This window comes from Pseudophryne corroboree, chromosome 6 (assembly GCF_028390025.1).
Source record: "Pseudophryne corroboree isolate aPseCor3 chromosome 6, aPseCor3.hap2, whole genome shotgun sequence".
Lineage (NCBI taxonomy): Eukaryota > Metazoa > Chordata > Amphibia > Anura > Myobatrachidae > Pseudophryne > Pseudophryne corroboree.
Window position 1 is genome coordinate 829235151 of NC_086449.1, and position 22147 is coordinate 829257297.

At 53.3% G+C, this 22147-nt stretch overlaps 1 protein-coding gene across 7 annotated transcripts in view; it reads left to right on the plus strand.

Moving 5' to 3' along the window:
* CACNA2D4 (calcium voltage-gated channel auxiliary subunit alpha2delta 4) overlaps window positions 1–22147 on the plus strand; it is a 367390-nt gene that overhangs the window by 79896 nt on the left and 265347 nt on the right. For all 7 annotated transcript variants that reach the window (XM_063929351.1, XM_063929344.1, XM_063929346.1 and 4 more), the window contains exons 4-9: window positions 3261–3320; window positions 3947–4109; window positions 5450–5581; window positions 8288–8348; window positions 8762–8912; window positions 15276–15350. In XM_063929351.1, coding sequence (XP_063785421.1) covers window positions 3261–3320; window positions 3947–4109; window positions 5450–5581; window positions 8288–8348; window positions 8762–8912; window positions 15276–15350 — 642 coding nt within the window. The remainder of the gene's footprint in view (window positions 1–3260; window positions 3321–3946; window positions 4110–5449; window positions 5582–8287; window positions 8349–8761; window positions 8913–15275; window positions 15351–22147) is intronic.

Here is a 22147-nt window from a genome sequence, read left to right on the forward strand (position 1 = left end):
TCAAGGATGAGTACCTTCACATCCCAATATGGCCGCCTCTTCAGGCTTACCTCAGGTTTGCACTGAAGGATGATCACTTCCTGTTCCGGGCCCTACCCTTTGGCCTGTCCACGGCTCCACGGGTGTTCACAAAGGTGATGGCGGAGATGATGCTACAACTCCGCGTAAGGGGTGTGAACATCTTTCCATACTTGTATGATCTCCTAATAAAGGTTGTGTCCGAAGCCCGGTTGTTGGAAAGCATCGCCCTGATTACACAGCTTCTGACGGATCACGGGTAGACTCTAAATATACAGAAATCACACCTGGTACCATCAAAGAGACTACAGTTCTTGGGGATGGTCCTGGACACGGTGTCTCACAGGGTGTTCCTTCCTATGGACAAGGCCTTGACAATTCAAACGGTGATGCGCTCCGTTCTGAAACCTCCAAAGGCCTCGGTGCTTCTCTGCATCCGCCTGTTGGGCAAGATAGTAGCCTCATACGAGGCTATCCAGTACGGAAGATTTCATGCACGTCCTTTTCAGCTGGATCGGCTGAGCAAATGGTCTGACTCACACCTGCACATGCACCAGCGGATATCCCTGTCACCAAAAGCAAGGATTTCCCTGTTATGGTGGTTACAGATCCCCCACCTGGTAGAGGGTTGACACTTCGGAACTCAGGCTTGGGTTCTATTGACAGCGGATTAAAGCCTCCACGATTGGGGTGCTTTCATCCAAAGGGCTCAGTTTCAGGGAAGGTGGTCATCTCAAGAGGCCTTTCTTCCGATAAACATTCTGAAACTCGGGGCGATCTACAATGCCCTTCTACAAGCTGCTTCTCTCCTCCAACATTAGGCCATACAGGTCCAGTCAGACAACGCCACGGCGGTGGCATACATAAACAAATAAGGAGGAACAAAATGCAGGGCCTTAATGCGAGAGGTGTCCAGGATACTCCTCTGGGCAGAACGCAACGCCAGGGCCATGTCGGCCATCTTCATTCCAGGAGTGGACAACTGCGAAGCAGACTTCCTTAGTAGACACAATCTGAACCTGGGGGAATGGGGCCTTCACCCGCAGGTGTTCTAACAGTTGGTTCAACGGTGGGGCTGCCACCTGATCGACATGATGGCTTCTCATCTCAACAAAAAGCTGCGATGCTACTGCACCAGGACGAGGGATTCACAGGCTGCAGCAGTGGGCGCTCTGACTGCATTGTGGATTTACCAGTTCGTCTATCTGTACCATCTGATTCCTCTCATTCCCAGGGTCCTAAAGAGACTAAAGGGAAAGCGTTCAGGCAATTCTGATTGCCCCAGATTGTCCTCGCCAGGCCTAGTATGCGGACCTCCTGGCCATGTCCCTCAAAGAGCCCTGGCCTCTACAGCTTCAAAAGGACCTTCTTCTGCAAGGACCGTTCGTCTATCCAGACTTACCGTGGCTACATTTGACGGCATGGCGGTTGAAAGGGAGATCTTAGCCCGAAAAAGGATTTCCCACCAAGGTTATCTCGACTATGGTCCAGGCTAGGAAGGTGGTCACCTCTAAGCATTACCACCGCATATGGAAGAAGTATGTTTCCCGGTGTGAGAGTCGACAGTACTCCACTGCAGATTTTCATCTGGGCAGGTTCTTGCTCTTCCTGCAAGCAGGTGTGGATATGGGCCTTAATTTGATATCCCTCAAGGTTCAGATCTCGGCCTTATTTGGCTGTCTTCCCGGAGTCCAGACTTTCCTGAAAGGTGTCTTTCGTATTCAACCGCCCTTTGTTCCTCCCATGGCACCGTGGGATCTCACTTTGGTCCTGACCTTTTTGCAATCAGAGTGGTTTGAACCTTTGCACCTGGTGGACTTCAAATATTTGACTTGGAAGACTGTAAAGTTGTTGGCCTTGGCCTCAGCGAGGCGTGTCTCGGAATTGGGGGCCTTATCCTGTAAGAGCCCTTACCTGGTGTTTCACGAAGATAGAGCGGCGTTCAGGACTTGCCCACAGTTTCTCCCTAAGGTTGTGTCAGCAATTCACATCAACCAGCTGATTGTGGTTCCTGTGTTGTCTGACACGTCAATTGCCTCAAAATCCTTGGATGTTGTTCGGGCTTTGAAGGTGTATGTCAAGAGAACTGCTCGTCACGGAAATCTGATTCCCTGTTTGTTCTCTGTGACGCTACGAAGATTGAATGTCCTGCTTCAAAGCAGTCCATTGCTCATTGGATCCAGATGACCATCCAACAGGCTTACTCTTCGGCAGCCTTGCCGCTGCCGAGTTCTGTTCAGGCCCACTCCACTAGGTCGGTGGGTTCTTCCTGGGCGGCTGCCCGCGGTGTCTCGACTTTGCAGTTATGCCGAGCTGCTACTTGGTCTGGTTCGAACACTTTTTTGTAAAGTTTTCCAGGTTCGATACCCTGGCTCTTGAGGACCTTCAGTTTGGTCGCATGGTTTTGCAGGGGTCTCAGCACTCTCCCACCCATTCTGGAAGGTTTGGGACATCCGCATGGTAACTCTTACCATGCCAGTATCCCTGAGGATGTGAGAGAAAATAGGAATTTAATACCTACCGGTAATTCCTTTTCTCCTAGTCCATAGGGGATACTGGGCCTCTGTGCTTCAAATTTTCCTGCAAGAGTTGTTCTTGTGTGTTACTGTTTGGGTTTGCTGTTGCTGTCCCTAGTTTCCGGTTGTGGTTAGCGCTGCTATCCTCTTGTTGTGTTGTGCGCTGGATCGGATCTCATCACTTTTTCTTATCTGTTTTCCTCCTCTCAAAGTATGTCCGTCTCCTCGGGCACAGTTTTCCTAGACTGAGTCTGCAGGAGGGGCATAGAGGGGAGGAGCCAGCACACTGAAGAGTTTTTAAAGTGCCAGGCTCCCATGGACCCCATCTATACCCCATGGTAACTCTTACCATCTCAGTATCCCCAACAATCTAGGAGAAAAGGGATTACCTGTAGGTATTAAATTCCTATTATTAGAGTCCGCGGATGATCCTGCTAGTGTCCGCCGGGTGAATAGAGACAGTTGGTCCCTACAGGGGGAGGCTGGTGCAGCACCTGCAGCTGCATGGTAAGCAGGGTGACGGAGCAGGGTCTCTGGGGCGTAGCTTTGGTGAGACAGCCGTGAGCATAGGACGGCAAGATAATAATACATCACCTAAAGCTGACTCTAACTTGTCCCAAACAGGCGTGATTCGGCACTTTATCTGCCCCTTTTACCCTCCTCCCCGGTCTCTCTCCTTCTCTTTACTTTTCCCATGTTTTGTTGATGGTTTCGTGCTTTCCCTAGAGGCTGGTGGAGGCTGCGGAGGAGGCTGACCTGAACCATGAGTTTAATTCGTCACTGGAGGTGAGTGTGGGGACCTTGGTGTTACATGTGGGTTCCGCCTAGAAGGCGGGTTGCGGTGAGGTGACAGCGCTGATTGCCAGAGCAGATGTGCGCATTGTGCGCAGGGCGAGGTTCTGACAGAACCTGATGCTTAGTGTAGGAGATTGTGTGTAATAATAATCGGTGTTAGTAGTCTGAGCGTCGGGCTGTAATCTCCATTCTGGGAATGCAGCTCCAATAATGTGCAAAAAAATAGAGAAAAATGAAATAACATTTAAAAAAAATATCAGTGTATATATATATATATATATATATATATGACATTAAAAACATTTTAAACCCCTTCTAGATTAAATTAATTCTTTATTCAAATAATAAAGTATTTTGTAATTGTTTTGTGCTGTTATTTCCGTTCTGAGACGTGTAACGCTTTTACACAATTTCTCTGCGCTACGTAATACAACAAACACAAGCAGTAAATAAATCGGGAACCACAGGATCATAAAGCTTCATGTATGACACCAGAGATAGTTACAGTATATCAGTCATTCCTGATATCACAACACGTTACAGTTTATTAACACGTTACAGAATGACATAACGTGTTCCCCGCGTGTGTGTGCTAATTACCGGTGATCTCTCGGCAGTTTGAGTACTATAATTCAGTGCGAATTAATGAGAAAGATGAGAATAATAATTACTTGGAGCTGGGAAATGAATTCATCCTGGAAAACAACGAGCACTTCAATAATCTGAAGGTGAATACGACCCTCAGTAACATCCAGCTGCCTACCAACGTGTACAACAAAGGTGAGTGTCAGCGCCCTCTGCTGGAAGTCAGAGGCTGCCTATATTTACCCACTTCCTTACTTGCGCCCCCTTATGGGGTGATGTTGGTATAGCAGAGCTCCGTGCCACCTGCTGGATGAAGAGGGAATTGCACACTTTAAAGACACAACTCAGCCTGGTTTCATTATATCACTTTTGTGCGTTTGAGGATTTCTATTACATAAAGAGAACCTGCAATGGGGCAGCTGCTAGGTACATAGGGGGTCAATCCGACCCGATCGCTCGCTGCAGTTTCTCGCAGCGCAGCGTTCGGGCCAAAACTGCGCCGGCGCATGCCAGCCGTCGTTGCCTAGCGATCGCCTCTGAGGCAGAGGCGGTCGCTGGGTGTGAGGGGGCTGAACGGCGGCGTTAAGCTGCCGTTTAGGGGGCGCGGTCCGGCCAACGCAGGTGTGGCCGGATCGTTGGGGGGGGGGGTGGGCCGGGGTAGCGTCGAGTAGCTCCCGGGCAGCACGCTAAAGCTGCGCTGGTCAGGAGCTACTCTTGAAGTGCAAAGGCATCGCCGCTGTGCGATACCTTTGCACTTCTGCGGGGGTGGGGGTGGGGGGCGGCACTGACATGCGGAGCGGACTAGCCCTGTGCTGGGCGTCCCCCCGCATGTCAGTGCGAATGATCGTAGCTGTGCTTAATTTAGCACAGCTACGATCAACTCGGAATGACCCCCAAAAGGCCTCCGTTTATAAGCTCTGTGCTTTTCACTGTTCACTGCAGACTCTGGTTATAAACTCAGCGTCAGATCATTGTGGCATTGGATAAGTCACTGTGATGTTCTGCATCATAGGTCCCCCGTGACTGATTGTAAGCTCCAGAGGTTAGGGAAATGCTGATTTATTTAAAAATCATAAGACAAGTTACCAGCCCGTCAAAATGACGGAACAACATAACAGTAATGCCAGCGCCAGCTGTGCGCGACCCGAACGGAGCAACAATTGAATTGCTCCATCCGGCACCATCCAGTGGCTGCTGGCACGCAGAGCACTTGAATTCCCCCCATAGAGGTGAGGAGCAGTGTTGCCAGTTCATAGCTTTTTGCTCTGCCATACTGGAGGTTCGACATCGTCTGGTTGATATAGAAGACTTGATGAAAAACACAGGACTAAGCAAGAAAGATAAAGCAGCGCATTTACTTACAGTAGCAGGAAGACATGCACAAATAAGTGAAACTTATCTGAAAGTTCCTCTATGAAGATAAATCCTGTTATATGTGTCTCTGTCAGTCCCTACTCCGCTGCCCCTATCACACTGATATATTGTGATACTTTGTTTCCTGCACCGTAACCCTCTCCTCGGACGTCCCTCCGCAGACCTAGACATTCTCAATGGGGTGTACATGTCCGAAGCGCTGAACCCCGTGTTTGTGGACAACTTCCAGAGGGACCCCACCCTGACCTGGCAATATTTTGGCAGCTCTACTGGATTCTTCCGGCTCTATCCAGGTAATGAAGGAGTCTGAGGATTCTCTGTAATATTGGGAAATACTCCAGTCACCGACTAATGCTGGTGCCCATTATGTGACTGTGATTCAGATCAGACAAACTGCTCAGACTCCTTTCATAACGTCCCTTGTGCTCACAGCCTGGAGGGAGGGGAGACTGTCACTGACACCTGGTGTGGGAGGGGAGACTGTTACTGACACCTGGTGTGGGAGGGGAGACTGTTACTGACATCTGGTGAGGGAGGGGAGACTGTCACTGACACCTGGTGAGGGAGGGGAGACTGTTACTGACATCTGGTGAGGGAGGGGAGACTGTCACTTACACCTGGTGAGGGAGGGGAGACTGTCACTGACATCTGGTGAGGGAGGGGAGACTGTTACTGACACCTGGTGTGGGAGGGGAGACTGTTACTGACACCTGGTGTGGGAGGGGAGACTGTTACTGACATCTGGTGAGGGAGGGGAGACTGTCACTGACACCTGGTGAGGGAGGGGAGACTGTTACACCTGGTGAGGGAGGGGAGACTGTTAACTGACATCTGGTGAGGGAGGGGAGACTGTTACTGACACCTGGTGAGGGAGGGTAGACTGTTACACCTGGTGAGGGAGGGGAGACTGTTACTGACACTTGGTGAGGGAGGGGAGACTGTTACACCTGGTGAGGGAGGGGAGACTGTTACAGACACCTGGTGAGGGAGTGGAGACTGTTACTGACATCTGGTGAGGGAGGGTAGACTGTTACACCTGGTGAGGGAGGGGAGACTGTCACTGACACCTGGTGAGGTAGGGGAGACTGTCACTGACACCTGGTGTGGGAGGGGAGACTGTCACTGATGCCTGGTGAGGGAGGGGAGACTGTTACTGACACCTGGTGAGGGAGTGGAGACTGTTACTGACACCTGGTGAGGGAGTGGAGACTGTTACTGACACCTGGTGAGGGAGGGGAGACTGTTACACCTGGTGAGGGAGGGGAGACTGTCACTGACACCTGGTGAGGGAGGGGAGACTCACTGACACCTGGTGTGGGAGGGGAGACTGTTACTGATGCCTGGTGAGGGAGGGGAGACTGTTACTGACACCTGGTGAGGGAGTGGAGACTGTTACACCTGGTGAGGGAGGGGAGACTGTTACTGACACCTGGTGAGGGAGTGGAGACTGTTACTGACACCTGGTGAGGGAGGGGAGACTGTTACACCTGGTGTGGGAGGGGAGACTGTTACTGATGCCTGGTGAGGGAGGGGAGACTGTTACTGACACCTGGTGAGGGAGTGGAGACTGTTACACCTGGTGAGGGAGGGGAGACTGTTACTGATACCTGGTGAGGTAGGGGAGACTGTTACTGACACCTGGTGAGGGAGTGGAGACTGTTACACCTGGTGAGGGAGGGGAGACTGTTACTGACACCTGGTGAGGTAGGGGAGACTGTTACTGACACCTGGTGAGGGAGTGGAGACTGTTACTGACACCTGGTGAGGGAGTGGAGACTGTTACTGACACCTGGTGAGGGAGGGGAGACTGTTACACCTGGTGAGGGAGGGGAGACTGTCACTGACACCTGGTGAGGGAGGGGAGACTGTTACACCTGGTGAGGGAGGGGAGACTGTCACTGACACCTGGTGAGGTAGGGGAGACTGTTACACCTGGTGAGGGAGGGGAGACTGTCACTGACACCTGGTGAGGTAGGGGAGACTGTTACTGACACCTGGTGAGGGAGTGGAGACTGTTACTGACACCTGGTGAGGGAGGGGAGACTGTTACACCTGGTGAGGGAGGAGAGACTGTCACTGACACCTGGTGAGGTAGGGGAGACTGTCACTGACACCTGGTGTGGGAGGGGAGACTGTTACTGACGCCTGGTGAGGGAGGGGAGACTGTTACTGACACCTGGTGAGGGAGTGGAGACTGTTACTGACACCTGGTGAGGGAGTGGAGACTGTTACTGACACCTGGTGAGGGAGTGGAGACTGTTACTGACACCTGGTGAGGGAGGGGAGACTGTTACACCTGGTGAGGGAGGGGAGACTGTTACACCTGGTGAGGGAGGGGAGACTGTCACTGACACCTGGTGAGGGAGTGGAGACTGTTACTGACACCTGGTGAGGGAGGGGAGACTGTTACACCTGGTGAGGGAGTGGAGACTGTTACACCTGGTGAGGGAGGGGAGACTGTCACTGACACCTGGTGAGGTAGGGGAGACTGTCACTGACACCTGGTGAGGTAGGGGAGACTGTCACTGACACCTGGTGAGGTAGGGGAGACTGTCACTGACACCTGGTGAGGGAGGGGAGACTGTTACTGATGCCTGGTGAGGGAGGGGAGACTGTTACTGACGCCTGGTGAGGGGAAACTGTTACTGACGCCTGGTGAGGGAGGGGAGACTGTTACTGACGCCTGGTGAGGGGAAACTGTTACTGACGCCTGGTGAGGGAGGGGAGACTGTTACTGACGCCTGGTGAGGGAGGGGAGACTGTTACTGACGCCTGGTGAGGGAGGGGAGACTGTTACTGACACCTGGTGAGGGAGGGGAGACTGTTATTGACACCTGGTGAGGGAGGAGAGACTGTTACTGATACCTCTGTGTAACCCGTGGTGACTGTGCGTAAAGGCCATATGGAATGCAGATTAGCCAATTTACTTGGGAATTAAAATTTTGGGGTATTTATCAATTTTATTTTTTGACTTTGACTGTCCACTGTGTGTGTTCTAGGTATCAAATGGGATTCTGATGAAAATGGGGTCATCTCGTTTGACTGCAGGAATCGCGGATGGTGAGACTGGTGCTGCACGTCTTCTGTCCATATCCATCTTTATTACCCCTCTGTGTCCGCAGCCCCTCTGTAACGCTGGAGCCCCTCTCCCTCTATGGGCCGATTCTTGGTCCGATCCATCATCAGTCTTCCGGATCTTTATCAGATTTGTTTATCTACATTTTGGCCCAATCTGAAAGTTCTGGCCATTCGTGTTTAGGCTGCAATTTGCATCCAGCAACGTTTCATTGTTTAATATAAGTGTGACCCTGAGCTCCCCTTCACCTGCTCAGTGACGCCGGAGCTCCTCTCCCTAACTTGTGTCCCTGAAGCCCCCTCACTAAGCTGTGTCAGCACCTCTTCCTCTGAATGTTCTCTAGGTCCCCCTTCTACACTTGGCATTTACTTTCCTTTCTATCCCCCCACGATGCAAGGTACATCCAGGCCGCCACGTCCCCAAAGGATATTGTCATTGTAGTGGACATTAGCGGCAGCATGAAGGGGCTGAGGATGACCATTGCCAAACACACAATCAACACCCTGCTGGACACCCTGGGCGAGAACGACTTTGTCAATATTGTAGCAGTAAGTCTTCTCCGTTCAGAAACTGATTACTTCAGAGCGCCAGTTATGGGAATGCTACAATGATTGTAACACTTCTAGAGAATTAAGTGCAAAATATTTCATTATTTAAGTATTAAGGATCCAATACTAATTATTTTATTACAGAAATAATGATAATTCATTATTTTATTACGGGGACAATACCATTTGATTTATAATGTGGGCAATATGTGCAGTATATATGACCAGGACCACTGTTATTATGTAATGACTAGGCGCTTCATCGCGCCCTACGGGCGCTCTTCACACCGTCGAAAGGGGCTACGCCCCCTTAACTCCTGCACGCCTTGCTGGGGTTCTATATTTGTATTATATGGAGTATTACCTACATTCCTAGGTTTGTTAGTGGTTAAATATTGCAAGACCAAAGTGCTTCCGATGGTGAAGGGGGCGTAGCCCCTTGCGACGGCGTGAACAGTGCCTGCAGGGCACGATGTACAGAATGTAGCGGGTGCGGGGGGGGGCGGGGCAGGGAGTATGTAGATGCTGCGGGTGGAGGTGGATGCAGGTGGGGGGGGTGCGGGACCTATAACTGTGATGTTATGTGTAACAATATATAGGACACGGATAAGGATGTATGTGATATAGACATACCCGCATGAAGAGGTATATTGTGTCATTAGACACAGAGGGGAGTGCTGGTACAACGCGGAACAGGGGCAGCTGTGTCCTCTCTCTACACCGTACCATCCTTCAGGTGTAGCAATGCGGACATGTTGCGCACGCAATGTCTCCACGCGGCCGCAGGTGCACCAGTCCCATCTGCATGCACTATGTGCGCGCCCCCCTCAGGTGCTGTGTGAGGGATAGGGAGGAGGCGGCAGAGCGGAGCATCACCGATATACCGGTAGCTACGGGGGCACCGCAGGGGGTTATGGCTCCTGTCCTCCTGGTGAGGGTTTGTCAGGGAGTTATCCAAGAGCCGGTGGTATGGACCGTGTATGGGACACGGGGGTAGGGAGGGGACACAGAGACGCGGGGCGGTAGGGAGGGGATGCAGAGACGTGGGGCGGTAGGGAGGGGATAGAGAGACGCGGGGCGGTAGGGAGGGGATAGAGAGACGCGGGCGGTAGGGAGGGGCTAGAGAGAGGGGGGGCGGTAGGGAGGGGATACAGAGACGTGGGGCGGTAGGGAGGGGATAGAGAGAAGTGGGGCGGTAGGGTGGGGATACAGAGGCGTAGGGAGGAGGGGATACAGAGACGCGGGTCGGTAGGGAGGGGATAGAGAGAAGCGGGGCGGTACGGAGGGGATAGAGAGACGTGGGGCGGAAGGGAGGGGATACAGAGACGTGGTGCGGTACGGAGGGGATAGAGAGGAGCGGGGCGGTAGGGTGGGGATACAGAGGCGTAGGGAGGAGGGGATACAGAGACGTGGGGCGGTAGGGAGGGGACACAGACGTGGGGCGGTACGGAGGGGACGCAGAGACGAGGGGCGGTAGGGAGGGGATAGAGAGACGCGGGGCGTTAGGGAGGGGACAGAGAGATGTGGGGCGTTAGGGAGGGGACAGAGAGATGCGGGGCAGTAGGGAGGGGATACAGAGACGTGGGGCGGTAGGGAGGGGAGAGAAGCGGGGCGGTAGGGTGGGGATACAGAGGTGTAGGGAGGAGGGGATACAGAGACACGGGTCGGTAGGGAGGGGATAGAGAGAAGCGGGGCGGTAGGGTGGAGATACAGAGGCGTAGGGAGGAGGGGATACAGAGACGTAGGGCGGTAGGGAGGGGATACAGAGACGTGGGGCGGTAGGGAGGGGACACAGAGACGCGGGGCGGTACGGAGGGGATAGAGAGACGTGGGGCGGTAGGAAGGGCATACAGAGACGTGGGGCGGTACGGAGGGGACGCAGAGACGCGGGGCGGTAGGGAGGGGATAGAGAGACGCTGGGCGGTAGTGAGGGGACGCAGAGACGCGGGGTGGTAGGGAGGGGATAGAGAGACGCGGGGCGGTAGGGAGGGGATAGAGAGATGTGGGGCGGTACGAAGGGGACAGAGAGATGCGGGGCGGCAGGGAGGGGATAGAGAGACGTGGGGCGGTAGGGAGGGGATACAGAGACGTGGTGCGGTAGGGAGGGGATAGAGAGAAGCGGGGCGGTAGGGTGGGGATACAGAGGCGTAGGAAGGAGGGGATACAGAGACGTGGGGCGGTAGGGAGGGGATACAGAGACGCGGGGCGGTAGGGAGGGGATAGAGAGACGCGGGGCGGTAGGGAGGGGATAGAGAGACGCGGGGCGGTAGGGAGGGGATAGAGAGATGCGGGGCGGTAGGGAGGGGATAGAGAGACGCGGGGCGGTAGGGAGGGGATACAGAGACGCGGAGCGGTAGGGAGGGGATAGAGAGACACAGGGCGGTAGGGAGGGGATAGAGAGACGCGGGCAGTAGGGAGGGGATACAGAGACGCGGGGCGGTAGGGAGGGGATAGAGAGACACAGGGCGGTAGGGAGGGGATAGAGAGACGCGGGGCGGTAGGGAGGGGATAGAGAGACGCGGGGCGGTAGGGAGGGGACAGAGAGACGCGGGGCGGTAGGGAGGGGATAGAGAGACGCGGGGCGGTAGGGAGGGGATAGAGAGATGCGGGCGGTAGGGAGGGGATAGAGAGACGCGGGGCGGTAGGGAGGGGATACAGAGACGCGGGGCGGTAGGGAGCGAATAGAGAGACGCGGGGCGGTAGGGAGGGGATAGAGAGATGCGGGGCGTTAGGGAGGGGATAGAGAGACGCGGGGCGGTAGGGAGGGGTATAGAGACGCGGGGCGGTAGGGAGGGGATAGAGAGACGCGGGGCGGTAGGGAGGGGATAGAGAGATGTGGGGCGGTAGGGAGGGGACAGAGAGATGTGGGGCGGTAGGGAGGGGATACAGAGACGTGGGGCGATAGGGAGGGGAGAGAAGCGGGCGGTAGGGTGGGGATACAGTGGTGTAGGGAGGAGGGGATACAGAGACGCGGGTCGGTAGGGAGGGGATAGAGAGAAGCGGGGCGGTAGGGTGGAGATACAGAGGCGTAGGGAGGAGGGGATACAGAGACGTGGGGCGGTAGGGAGGGGACACAGAGACGCGGGGCGGTACGGAGGGGATAGAGAGACGTGGGGCGGTAGGGAGGGGATACAGAGACGTGGGGCGGTACGGAGGGGACGCAGAGACGCGGGGCGGTAGGGAGGGGTTAGAGAGACGCTGGGCGGTAGGGAGGGGACGCAGAGACGCGGGGCGGTAGGGAGGGGATAGTGAGACGCGGGGCGGTAGGGAGGGGATAGAGAGATGTGGGGCGGTACGAAGGGGACAGAGAGATGCGGGGCGGCAGGGAGGGGATAGAGAGACGTGGGGTGGTAGGGAGGGGATACAGAGACGTGCGGTAGGGAGGGGATAGAGAGAAGCGGGGCGGTAGGGTGGGGATACAGAGGCGTAGGAAGGAGGGGATACAGAGACGTGGGGCGGTAGGGAGGGGATACAGAGACGCGGGGCGGTAGGGAGGGGATAGAGAGACGCGGGGCGGTAGGGAGGGGATACAGAGACGCGGGGCGGTAGGGAGGGGATACAGAGACGCGGGGCGGTAGGGAGGGGATAGAGAGACACAGGGCGGTAGGGAGGGGATAGAGAGACGCGGGCGGTAGGGAGGGGATACAGAGACGCGGGGCGGTAGGGAGGGGATAGAGAGACACGGGGCGGTAGGGAGGGGATACAGAGACACAGGGCGGTAGGGAGGGGATATAGAGACGCGGGGCGGTAGGGAGGGGATAGAGAGCCGCGGGGCGGTAGGGAAAGGATAGAGAGACGCGGGGCGGTAGGGAGGGGATAGAGAGACACGGGGCGGTAGGGAGGGGATAGAGAGACACGGGGCGGTAGGGAGGGGATAGAGAGACGCGGGGCGGTAGGGAGGGGATAGAGAGACGCGGGGCGGTAGGGAGGGGATACAGAGACGCGGGGCGGTAGGGAGGGAATAGAGAGACGCGGGGCGGTAGGGAGGGGATAGAGAGATGCGGGGCGGTAGGGAGGGGATAGAGAGACGCGGGGCGGTAGGGAAAGGATAGAGAGACGCGGGGCGGTAGCGAGGGGATAGAGAGACACGGGGCGGTAGGGAGGGAATAGAGAGATGCGGGCGGTAGGGAGGGGATAGAGAGATGCGGGGCGGTAGGGAGGGGATAGAGAGACGCGGGGCGGTAGGGAGGGGATAGAGAGATGCGGGGCGGTAGGGAGGGGATAGAGAGACGCGGGGCGGTAGGGAGGGGATACAGAGACGCGGGGCGGTAGGGAGGGAATAGAGAGACGCGGGGCGGTAGGGAGGGGATAGAGAGATGCGGGGCGGTAGGGAGGGGATAGAGAGACGCGGGGCGGTAGGGAGGGGATATAGAGACGCGGGGCGGTAGGGAGGGGATAGAGAGACGCGGAGCGGTAGGGAGGGGACGCAGAGACGCGGGGCGGTAGGGAGGGGATAGAGAGACGCGGGGCGGTAGGAAGGGGATAGAGAGATGTGGGGCGGTAGGGAGGGGACAGAGAGATGCGGGCGGTAGGGTGGGGATACAGAGACGCGGGGCGGTAGGGAGGGAATAGAGAGACGCGGGGCGGTAGGGAGGGGATAGAGAGATGCGGGGCGGTAGGGAGGGGATAGAGAGACGCGGGGCGGTAGAGAGGGGATATAGAGACGCGGGGCGGTAGGGAGGGGATAGAGAGACGCGGGGCGGTAGGGAGGGGACGCAGAGACGCGGGGCGGTAGGGAGGGGATAGAGAGACGCGGGGCGGTAGGAAGGGGATAGAGAGATGTGGGGCGGTAGGGAGGGGACAGAGAGATGCGGGGCGGTAGGGAGGGTCCCCAGTGAGGAAGCTGATGAAGAGAGGAGGGGGGAAGTAGTGGAGAGGGTGGACACCATTAGCAGAGACATTTGCAAAGTGGTGACGAGACATAGATACAGTGGGTAGGATGGCCGGAGGGACTCACCGTTGGGGCTGTGGGCGGCTGCTGCAGGCTGGTAAACAGTACAGTGTTCAGAGGCAGTCTGTGCTACTATTACACACATTCCCCCCCTGCTCGTGCTGCGCGGTGGATGAAAGGGGCGTGGCCTAATGCAAAAGGGGCGTGGCCTCGCGGGTATGTTCTCTCTCGCTCCGGGGGTGTTTCCAGCTTGCCTGTAGATGCTGGCAGCCCCCGGAGACTGGAGTGTGTGTGCCGGCTCTTCTGTGTGACAGGAGGCGAGTGCTGCAGGAGATGACGTCACTGCAGCACTCGGCTCCTGTCACAGCAGGAGAGCTGACAGCTGGATGTGTGCGGAGGAGGCGGCGGGTCTGTGTACGCGGGGCAGGGAGGGCTATGAAGCCTTCTCCTGCGCCACCCGTCCCACCTGATGTGTATGCCTGTGGCAGCAGCCGTTGTTGTTCGCTCTGCACCGCGGCCGGGGAGTCGGAGTAGCTGATGGCGGGAGGGGGGGGGGAGGAGGAGCAGAGACTTGCTACACATGTGGTGGGCGGGCTCTGTGGCTCCGCTCACCGCTGTGACTCCACCCAGCATTAGAAATGCAGGCACAGAGTCACAGGGCTAATATATAGGAGATGAGGGCACCATTTGTAGTTATACTTTATCTCATTTCTAGAATTCCTCTCATCATCCCATCTGTAATGTTCTGCACCAGAGCGCCGTCTCTAATTGTGCTGTTGCTCGGCCCACCTCCCGTCATCCATTGCTAACTCGGGATTCCTCGCAAAGAGGGGGGAATTCAATTGTTTGAAAAGTCGGTTGGGTGTCTGTAATGATACTGTAGGAAAAAACAGACACCCAACTGACTTTTCAAACATTTGAATTCCCCCCAGAGTGTTTTACAGCGCACATCGGATTTGTGTCCCACCCTCGTTAATCACTGTTGTTGGTACACAGGCCCATATTGTTCATTTTATTATTAATTACATTTCACGTTCACATTTCTGCTACAGCGCTGTACTTAGACTTTTACAAAGAGTTTCCATATCAAACTGAGCTTACAACCTGGTGTTTGGCGCCTGGGAGACGAGGAGACTTATGGGCCCATACGTCCGGGTTCTATCTTTTCCCAATGCCTGGGTCGGGGGATCAGCAAAATTCAACATGATGGAAGTTTTCATTTTGAACATGCTGTATTTTGCTGATTCCCCGCTGGGTTGTCGATGATCAGAGTCCGCCGATGATTGTGTCGGCAGAATGGGAATGGGGCTGTAGATGTATTGGCTGCGTAAGTTGCTGATGCTGGGATTCCATCCGGGGGCTCCAGCAGTTTGCTGTCTGCGTTACACAATCAGAGACTGAATCAGTGACCCATTCTCCGTGGTAAAGTCCCGTTCACACTGCTGACTGATACTCTGTGTCCTGTTCCTCAGTACAACGACTACGTCCATTACATCGAGCCCTGTTTCAAGGGGATTCTGGTGCAGGCGGACAGAGACAACAGGGAGGTGAGTTGCGGCTGCAGCCGCTCTTGTCAATTATTTTGTGCTTCATTTAATAAAAGAGGTAATTCTATTAGTAATATGCAATAAGCAAACAGAGAGAATAACCTCTCATACACCCTGCATGGTGTATTGTTCATATGCATCGTATAAGTACTTATAATTCCTGTATATGTTGGCCCACCTGTGGCTCTCTGGTTGTTGTGGAACTACAAGTCTCTGCATGCCCTTCCTCGAATTGAGCGGATGTTAAATAAAAGAAATGAAATATCGGAGAGAATAATTTCAGGGGATAACACGCACCCTGTATCAGGGAAGTGATACATAAAGGCAGACTGGGATAAAATACAAGTTCCCATGCAGAACAGCACATTAACAAATACATATAAAGTTTCCATACCTTGATGGAACCTGATAATGTTTAACGTTGTACATATGTCTGAAGCTGAGCGAAGGCTGCTGCTCTCTGTTATCTGCCATATTTCTGCCGTGTCATTCCATCAGTATTCTGCTGCGTGTAGACCATGGTGGTCATTCCGAGTTGTTCGCTCGCAAGCTGCTTTTAGCAGCTTTGCACACGCTAAGCCGCCGCCTACTGGGAGTGAATCTTAGCATAGTAAAATTGCGAACGAAAGATTAGCAGATTTGCGAATAGACACTTCTTAGCAGTTTCTGAGTAGCTCCAGACTTACTCGGCATCTGCGATCAGTTCAGTGCTTGTCGTTCCTGGTTTGACGTCACAAACACACCCAGCGTTCGCCCAGACACTCCCCCGTTTCTCCAGCCACTCCCGCGTTTTTCCCAGAAACGGTAGCGTTTTTTCGCACACGCCCATAAAACGGCCAGTTTCCGCCCAGAAACACCCACTTCCTGTCAATCACACTCCGATCACCAGAACGAAGAAAAAACCTCGTAATGCCGTGAGTAAAATACCTAACTGCATAGCAAATTTACTTGGCGCAGTCGCACTGCGGACATTGTGCATGCGCATTAGCGACTAATCGCTCCGTTGCGAAAAAAAAAAAAATGAGCGATCAACTCGGAATGAGGGCCAATGATCACACCTTTATCTGCACTATCCTCCGTTACAACAAGTGGCTGAAACTGTAATTAGAGACTGTCGTAGGTCGCTCTGTAATATAATAAGAATTTACTTACCGATAATTCTATTTCTCGTAGTCCGTAGTGGATGCTGGGGACTCCGTAAGGACCATGGGGAATAGCGGCTCCGCAGGAGACTGGGCACATCTAAAGAAAGCTTTAGGACTATGTGGTGTGCACTGGCTCCTCCCCCTATGACCCTCCTTCAAGCCTCAGTTAGGATACTGTGCCCGGACGAGCGTACACAATAAGGAAGGATTTTGAATCCCGGGTAAGACTCATACCAGCCACACCAATCACACCGTACAACCTGTGATCTGAACCCAGTTAACAGCATGATAACAGAGGAGCCTCTGAAAAGATGGCTCACAACAACAATAACCCGATTTTTGTAACAATAACTATGTGCAAGTATTGCAGACAATCCGCACTTGGGATGGGCGCCCAGCATCCACTACGGACTATGAGAAATAGAATTATCGGTAAGTAAATTCTTATTTTCTCTAACGTCCTAGTGGATGCTGGGGACTCCGAAAGGACCATGGGGATTATACCAAAGCTCCCAAACGGGCGGGAGAGTGCGGATGACTCTGCAGCACCGAATGAGAGAACTCCAGGTCCTCCTCAGCCAGGGTATCAATTTTGTAGAATTTTACAAACGTATTTGCTCCTGACCAAGTAGCTGATCGGCAAAGTTGTAAAGCCGAGACCCCTCGGGCAGCCGCCCAAGATGAGCCCACCTTCCTTGTGGAGTGGGCATTTACAGATTTTTGGCTGTGGCAGGCCTGCCACAGAATGTGCAAGCTGAATTGTACTACAAATCCAACGAGCAATAGTCTGCTTAGAAGCAGGAGCACCCAGCTTGTTGGGTGCATACAGGATAAACAGCGAGTCAGATTTTCTGACTCCAGCCGTCCTGGAAACATATATTTTCAGGGCCCTGACAACGTCTAGCAACTTGGAGTCCCCCAAGTCCCTAGTAGCCGCAGGCACCACAATAGGTTGGTTCAGGTGAAACGCTGAAACCACCTTAGGGAGAAACTGAGGACGAGTCCTCAATTCCGCCCTGTCCGAATGGAAAATCAGATAAGGGCTTTTACAGGATAAAGCCGCCAATTCTGACACGCGCCTGGCCCAGGCCAGGGCCAACAGCATGACCACTTTCCATGTGAGATATTTTAACTCCACAGATTTAAGTGGTTCAAACCAATGTGACTTTTGGAACCCAAAAAACTACATTGAGATCCCAAAGTGCCACTGGAGGCACAAAAGGAGGCTGTATATGCAGTACCCCTTTTACAAACGTCTGAACTTCAGGGACTGAAGCTAGTTCTTTTTGGAAGAAAATTGACAGGGCCGAAATTTGAACCTTAATGGACCCCAATTTCAGGCCCATAGACACTCCTGTTTGCAGGAAATGTAGGAATCGACCCAGTTGAATTTCCTCCGTCGGGCCTTACTGGCCTCGCACCACGCAACATATTTTCGCCAAATGCGGTGATAATGTTTTGCGGTTACATCCTTCCTGGCTTTGATCAGGATAGGGATGACTTCATCCGGAATGCCTTTTTTCCTTCAGGATCCGGCGTTTAACCGCCATGCCGTCAAACGCAGCCGCGGTAAGTCTTGGAACAGACAGGGTCCTTGTTGGAGCAGGTCCCTTCTTAGAGGTAGAGGCCACTGATCCTCCGTGAGCATCTCTTGAAGTTCCGGTTACCAAGTCCTTCTTGGCCAATCCGGAGCCACGAATATAGTGCTTACTCCTCTCCATCTTATCAATCTCAGTACCTTGGGTATGAGAGGCAGAGGAGGGAACACATACACTGACTGGTACACCCACGGTGTTACCAGAGCGTCTACAGCTATTGCCTGAGGGTCCCTTGACCTGGCGCAATACCTGTCGAGTTTTTCCCAACGGTTTATAATCATGTGGAAGACTTCTGGGTGAAGTCCCCACTCTCCCGGGTGGAGGTCGTGCTGAGGAAGTCTGCTTCCCAGTTGTCCACTCCCGGAATGAATACTGCTGACAGTGCTATCACATGATTTTCCGCCCAGCGAAGAATCCTTGCAGCTTCTGCCATTGCCCTCCTGCTTCTTGTGCCACCCTGTCTGTTTACGTGGGTGACTGCCGTGATGTTGTCCGACTGGATCAACACCGGCTGACCTTGAAGCAGAGGTCTTGCTAAGCTTAGAGCATTGTAAATGGCCCTTAGCTTCAGGATATTTATATGAAGTGATGTCTCCAGGCTTGACCATAAGCCCTGGATATTCCTTCCCTGTGTGACTGCTCCCCAGCCTCGCAGGCTGGCATCCGTGGTCACCAGGACCCAGTCCTGAATGCCGAATCTGCGGCCCTCTAGAAGATGAGCACTCTGCAACCACCACAGGAGGGACACCCTTGTCCTTGGTGACAGGGTTATCCGCTAATGCATCTGAAGATGCGACCCGGACCATTTGTCCAGCAGGTCCCACTGGAAAGTTCTTGCGTGGAATCTGCCGAATGGGATTGCTTCGTAGGAAGCCACCATTTTACCCAGAACCCTTGTGCATTGATGCACTGAGACTTGGCTCGGTTTTAGGAGGTTCCTGACTAGCTCGGATAACTCCCTGTCTTTCCCCTCCGGGAGAAACACCTTTTTCTGGACTGTGTCCAGGATCATCCCTAGGAACAGAAGACAAGTCGTCGGAACCAGCTGCGATTTTGGAATATTGAGAATCCAATCGTGCTGCCGCAACACTACCTGAGATAGTGCTACACCGACCTCCAACTGTTCCCTGGATCTTACCCTTATCAGGGAATCGTCCAAGTAAGGGATAACTAAAATTCCCTTCCTTCGAAGGAATATCATCATTTCGGCCATTACCTTGGTAAAGACCCGGGGTGCCGTCTACCATCCATACGGCAGCGTCTGAACTGATAGTGACAGTTCTGTACCATAAACCTGAGGTACCCTTGGTGAGAAGGGTAAATTTTGACATGAAGGTAAGCATCCTTGATGTCCCGAGACATCATGTAGTCCCCTTCTTCCAGGTTCGCAATCACTGCTCTGAGTGACTCAATCTTGAATTTGAACCTCTGTATGTAAGTGTTCAAAGATTTTAGATTTAGAATCGGTCTCACCGAGCCGTCCGGCTTCGGTACCAAAACAGTGTGGAATAATACCCCGTTCCCTGTTGCAGGAGGGGTACCTTGATTATCACCTGCTGGGAATACAGCTTGTGAATGGCTTCCAAAACTGTCTCCCTGTCAGAAGGAGACATCGGTAAAGCCGACTTTAGGAAAACGGCGAGGGGGAGACGTCTCGAATTCTAATTTGTACCCCTGAGATATCACCTGAAGGATCCAGGGGTCTACTTGCGAGTGAGCCCACTGCGCGCTGAAATTCATTGAGACGGGCCCCCCACCGCGCCTGATTCTGCTTGTAAAGCCCCAGCGTCATACTGAGGGCTTGGCAGAGGCGGGAGAGGGTTTCTGTTCCTGGGAACTGGCTGATTTCTGCAGCCTTTTTCCTCTCCCTCTGTCACGGGGCAGAAATGAGGAACATTTTGCCCGCTTGTCCACGAAAAGACTGCGCCTGATAATACGGCGTCTTCTCATGTTGAGAGGCGACCTGGGGTACAAACGTGGATTTCCCAGCTGTTGCCGTGGCCACCAGGTCTGAAAGACCGACCCCAAATAACTCCTCCCCTTATTAAGGCAATACTTCCAAATGCCGTTTGGAATACGCATCACCTGACCACTGACGTGTCCATAACCCTCTACTGGTAGAAATGGACAACGCACTTAGACTTGATGCCAGTCGGCAAATATTCCGCTGTGCATCACGCATATATAGAAATGCATCTTTTAAATGCTCTATAGGCAAAAATATACTGTCCCTATCTAGGGTATCAATATTTTCAGTCAGGGAATCCGACCACGCCAACCCAGCACTGCACATCCAGGCTGAGGCGATTGCTGGTCGCAGTATAACACCAGTATGTGTGTAAATACATTTTAGGATACCCTCCTGCTTTCTATCAGCAGGATCCTTAAGGGCGGCCATCTCAGGAGAGGCTAGAGCCCTTACAAGCGTGTGAGCGCTTTATCCACCCTAGGGGGTGTTTCCCAACGCACCCTAACCTCTGGCGGGAAAGGATATAATGCCAATAATAAGAATTTACTCACCGGTAATTCTATTTCTCGTAGTCCGTAGTGGATGCTGGGAACTCCGTAAGGACCATGGGGAATAGCGGGCTCCGAAGGAGGCTGGGCACTCTAGAAAGATCTTAGACTACCTGGTGTGCACTGGCTCCTCCCACCATGACCCTCCTCCAAGCCTCAGTTAGGTACTGTGCCCGGACGAGCGTACACAATAAGGAAGGATTTTGAATCCCGGGTAAGACTCATACCAGCCACACCAATCACACCGTACAACTCGTGATATGAAACACAGTTAACAGTATGAAACAATAGAGCCTCTCAACAGATGGCTCAACAATAACCCGATTTAGTTAACAATAACTATGTACAAGTATTGCAGATAAACCGCACTTGGGATGGGCGCCCAGCATCCACTACGGACTACGAGAAATAGAATTACCGGTGAGTAAATTCTTATTTTCTCTAACTAGTGGATGCTGGGAACTCCGTAAGGACCATGGGGATTATACCAAAGCTCCCAAACGGGCGGGAGAGTGCGGATGACTCTGCAGCACTGAATGAGAGAACTCCAGGTCCTCCTCAGCCAGGGTATCAAATTTGTAGAATTTTGCAGACGTGTTTGCCCCTGACCAAGTAGCTGCTCGGCAAAGTTGTAAAGCCGAAACCTCTCGGGCAGCCGCCCAAGACGAGCCCACCTTCCTTGTGGAATGGGCATTGACAGATTTTGGCTGTGGCAGGCCTGCCACAGTATGTGCAAGCTGAATTGTACTACAAATCCAACGAGCAATAGTCTGCTTAGAAGCAGGAGCACCCAGCTTGTTAGGTGCATATAGGATAAACAGCGAGTCAGATTTTCTGACTCTAGCCGTTCTGGAAACATATATTTTCAGTGCCCTGACAACGTCTAGCAACTTGGAGTCCTCCAAGTCCCTAGTAGCCTAGGCACCACAATAGGCTGGTTCAGGTGAAACGCTGACACCACCTTTGGGAGAAACTGGGGACGAGTCCTCAATTCTGCCCTATCCATATGGAAAATCAAATAAGGGCTTTTACAAGACAAAGCCGCCAACTTTGATACTCGCCTGGCAGAAGCCAAGGCCAATAACATAACCACCTTCCACGTGAGATATTTCAGATCCACGGTTTTTAGTGGTTCAAACCAATGTGATTTTAAGAAACTCAACACCACGTTGAGATCCCAAGGTGCCACTGGAGGCACAAACGGGGGCTGAATATGCAGCACTCCTTTTATAAATGTCTGAACTTCAGGTACTGAAGCTAGTTCTTTTTGAAAGAAAATCGACAGAGTCGAGATCTGTACCTTAATGGAACCCAATTTAAGGCCCATATTCACTCCTGCTTGCAGGAAATGCAGAAATCGACCTAGTTGAAATTCCTCTGTTGGGGCCCTTTCGGCCTCACACCATGCAACATATTTTTGCCATATGCGGTGATAATGAGTTGCTGTAACCTCTTTCCTGGCTTTAGTAAGCGTAGGAATGACTTCCTCCGGAATGCCCTTTTCCTTCAGGATCCGGCGTTCAACCGCCATGCCGAC